The sequence below is a fragment of the Dipodomys spectabilis genome, unplaced genomic scaffold, assembly GCF_019054845.1.
Source record: "Dipodomys spectabilis isolate Male_0828 unplaced genomic scaffold, ASM1905484v1 ptg000436l, whole genome shotgun sequence".
NCBI lineage: Eukaryota > Metazoa > Chordata > Mammalia > Rodentia > Heteromyidae > Dipodomys > Dipodomys spectabilis.
In genome coordinates, this window is record NW_024871113.1 from 5177113 (window position 1) to 5179051 (window position 1939).

Sequence of the window (1939 nt, forward strand, 5' to 3'; positions counted from 1 at the left end):
TCTGGAGGTTAGAGGAAGCTAACTAGAGCCTTAACCCAAAACTACAATAATTCCTTTGGGATATTTCATTGCTTCCCTCTGTTTTCCTTATTTCCTATGTCTTGTTCTCTTTCTTTGAGGAGATATGCTTTATTAGTGTGTACAGTACAGAGTGCAAGTTTCGATTATGGTAGTTCTATGTGTATCATGTGCATTAATCATACCCACCACCTCTAGGCTCTAGGCCCCACATTTTTTCCTGCCATTTTTTTCCTGCCATTATGACCTCTTCTTGTACTACCTGTAGGCCAAGTGGAGTCCTGCTGAAAATGGGCCCAATAGATGACGAGGTGGAAGAGAATCAGACAGCAGAAGAGGTGAAGATAGAGCTGTATGGGCCAGGGCACACCACTCCTAAAGGGGACCTGGCCCCTGACCCTGAGCCCCAGCTCATAGACAGCACCAAATTACTGGAGGTGCGGGTTGTCCTCATCCTGGCCTATTGCTCCATCATCATGCTTGGAGTAGTTGGTAACTCTTTGGTGATCCACGTGGTGATCAAATTCAAGAGCATGCGTACAGTAACTAACTTCTTCATTGCCAATCTTGCTGTGGCAGATCTTTTGGTGAACACCCTGTGCCTGCCATTCACACTCACCTACACCTTAATGGGGGAGTGGAAAATGGGTCCTGTTCTGTGCCACCTGGTACCCTATGCCCAGGGACTGGCTGTACAAGTGTCCACTATCACCTTGACAGTAATTGCCCTTGATCGGCATCGGTGTATTGTATACCACCTGGAAAGCAAGATCTCCAAACGCATCAGCTTCCTGATTATTGGTATGGCCTGGGGTACCAGTGCCCTGCTGGCAAGTCCTCTGGCCATCTTTAGGGAATATTCATTGATTGAGATTATTCCAGACTTTGAGATTGTGGCCTGTACTGAGAAATGGCCTGGTGAGGAGAAGAGCATGTATAGTACTATTTATAGTCTTTCCTCCTTGCTAATCCTGTACCTTTTGCCTCTGGGCATCATATCTTTCTCTTACACTCGGATTTGGAGTAAGCTGAAGAACCACATCAGCCCTGGAGCTGCAAGTGATCACTACCATCAGCGAAGACAAAAAACAACTAAGATGCTGGTGTGTGTGGTGGTGGTATTTGCGGTCAGCTGGCTGCCCCTCCATGCCTTTCAGCTTGCTGTGGACATTGACAACCAGGTCCTGGACCTGAAGGAGTACAAACTCATCTTCACTGTGTTCCACATCATTGCCATGTGCTCTACTTTTGCCAATCCCCTTCTGTACGGCTGGATGAACAGCAACTACCGGAAGGCTTTCCTTTCAGCCTTCCGCTGTGAGCAGAGATTGGATGCCATTCATTCAGAGGTATCTGTGACTTTCAAGGCTAAAAAGAACTTAGAAGTCAAAAAGAACAATGGCCCTACTGACTCCTTCTCAGAGGCTACCAATGTCTAAGGAAACAGGTTGGAAATGTAGAGCGAATTCTGACCAGAGCTGTTCATCTGGTTGAAGCATCTGCTTGGGGTTGCATGTCCATTTCCCATTTTAAGTACTGAAGAAAATATGCATGGAAGCATCTGTGATTGGTGTATTTTCTGGAAAGCTGGCTAGCAGAGTCTAGGTGAAAGTACTCACATTCAAAGATAAGTCCACAAAAGGTTGCTCAGATGATAGGTTAAATAAGAGCAAAAGTAGTGAGAAATACTACTATTGTTTGACTGTGCCAAAAAGTAGTGAAATTGAACAATGAATATGAATTTTCAACATGGCTAGGATAGGACTAAGCTGGTTGACTTTCTCATCTCCTCAGGACCTGCCTGGGATGTTGCGTACTTTCTTGTTCCTCTAAGGGGTAATTGGCCATACTGTATGGTCCATGTTTAGTCTTCACATAGATGAAATCCAAAGAAGAACACAATAGGTAAACATTACTAACT

The 1939-nt window shown here is 45.0% G+C and overlaps 1 protein-coding gene across 2 annotated transcripts; it reads left to right on the plus strand.

Annotated features, from left to right (window-relative positions):
* The first annotated feature begins 302 nt into the window (after window positions 1–302).
* Npy2r (neuropeptide Y receptor Y2) lies at window positions 303–1721 on the plus strand. 2 transcript variants are annotated; one of them, XM_042668463.1, is made up of 2 exons: window positions 309–397; window positions 737–1721. In XM_042668463.1, the coding sequence occupies exons 1-2, from the start codon at window positions 309–311 to the stop codon at window positions 1455–1457; spliced, it is 810 nt and encodes a 269-aa protein (XP_042524397.1). In that variant the 3' UTR covers window positions 1458–1721. The 2 variants fall into 2 exon arrangements, with proteins under 2 accessions (XP_042524398.1, XP_042524397.1); XM_042668464.1 differs by having other exon boundaries at window positions 303–1721.
* The last annotated feature ends 218 nt before the right edge of the window (window positions 1722–1939 follow it).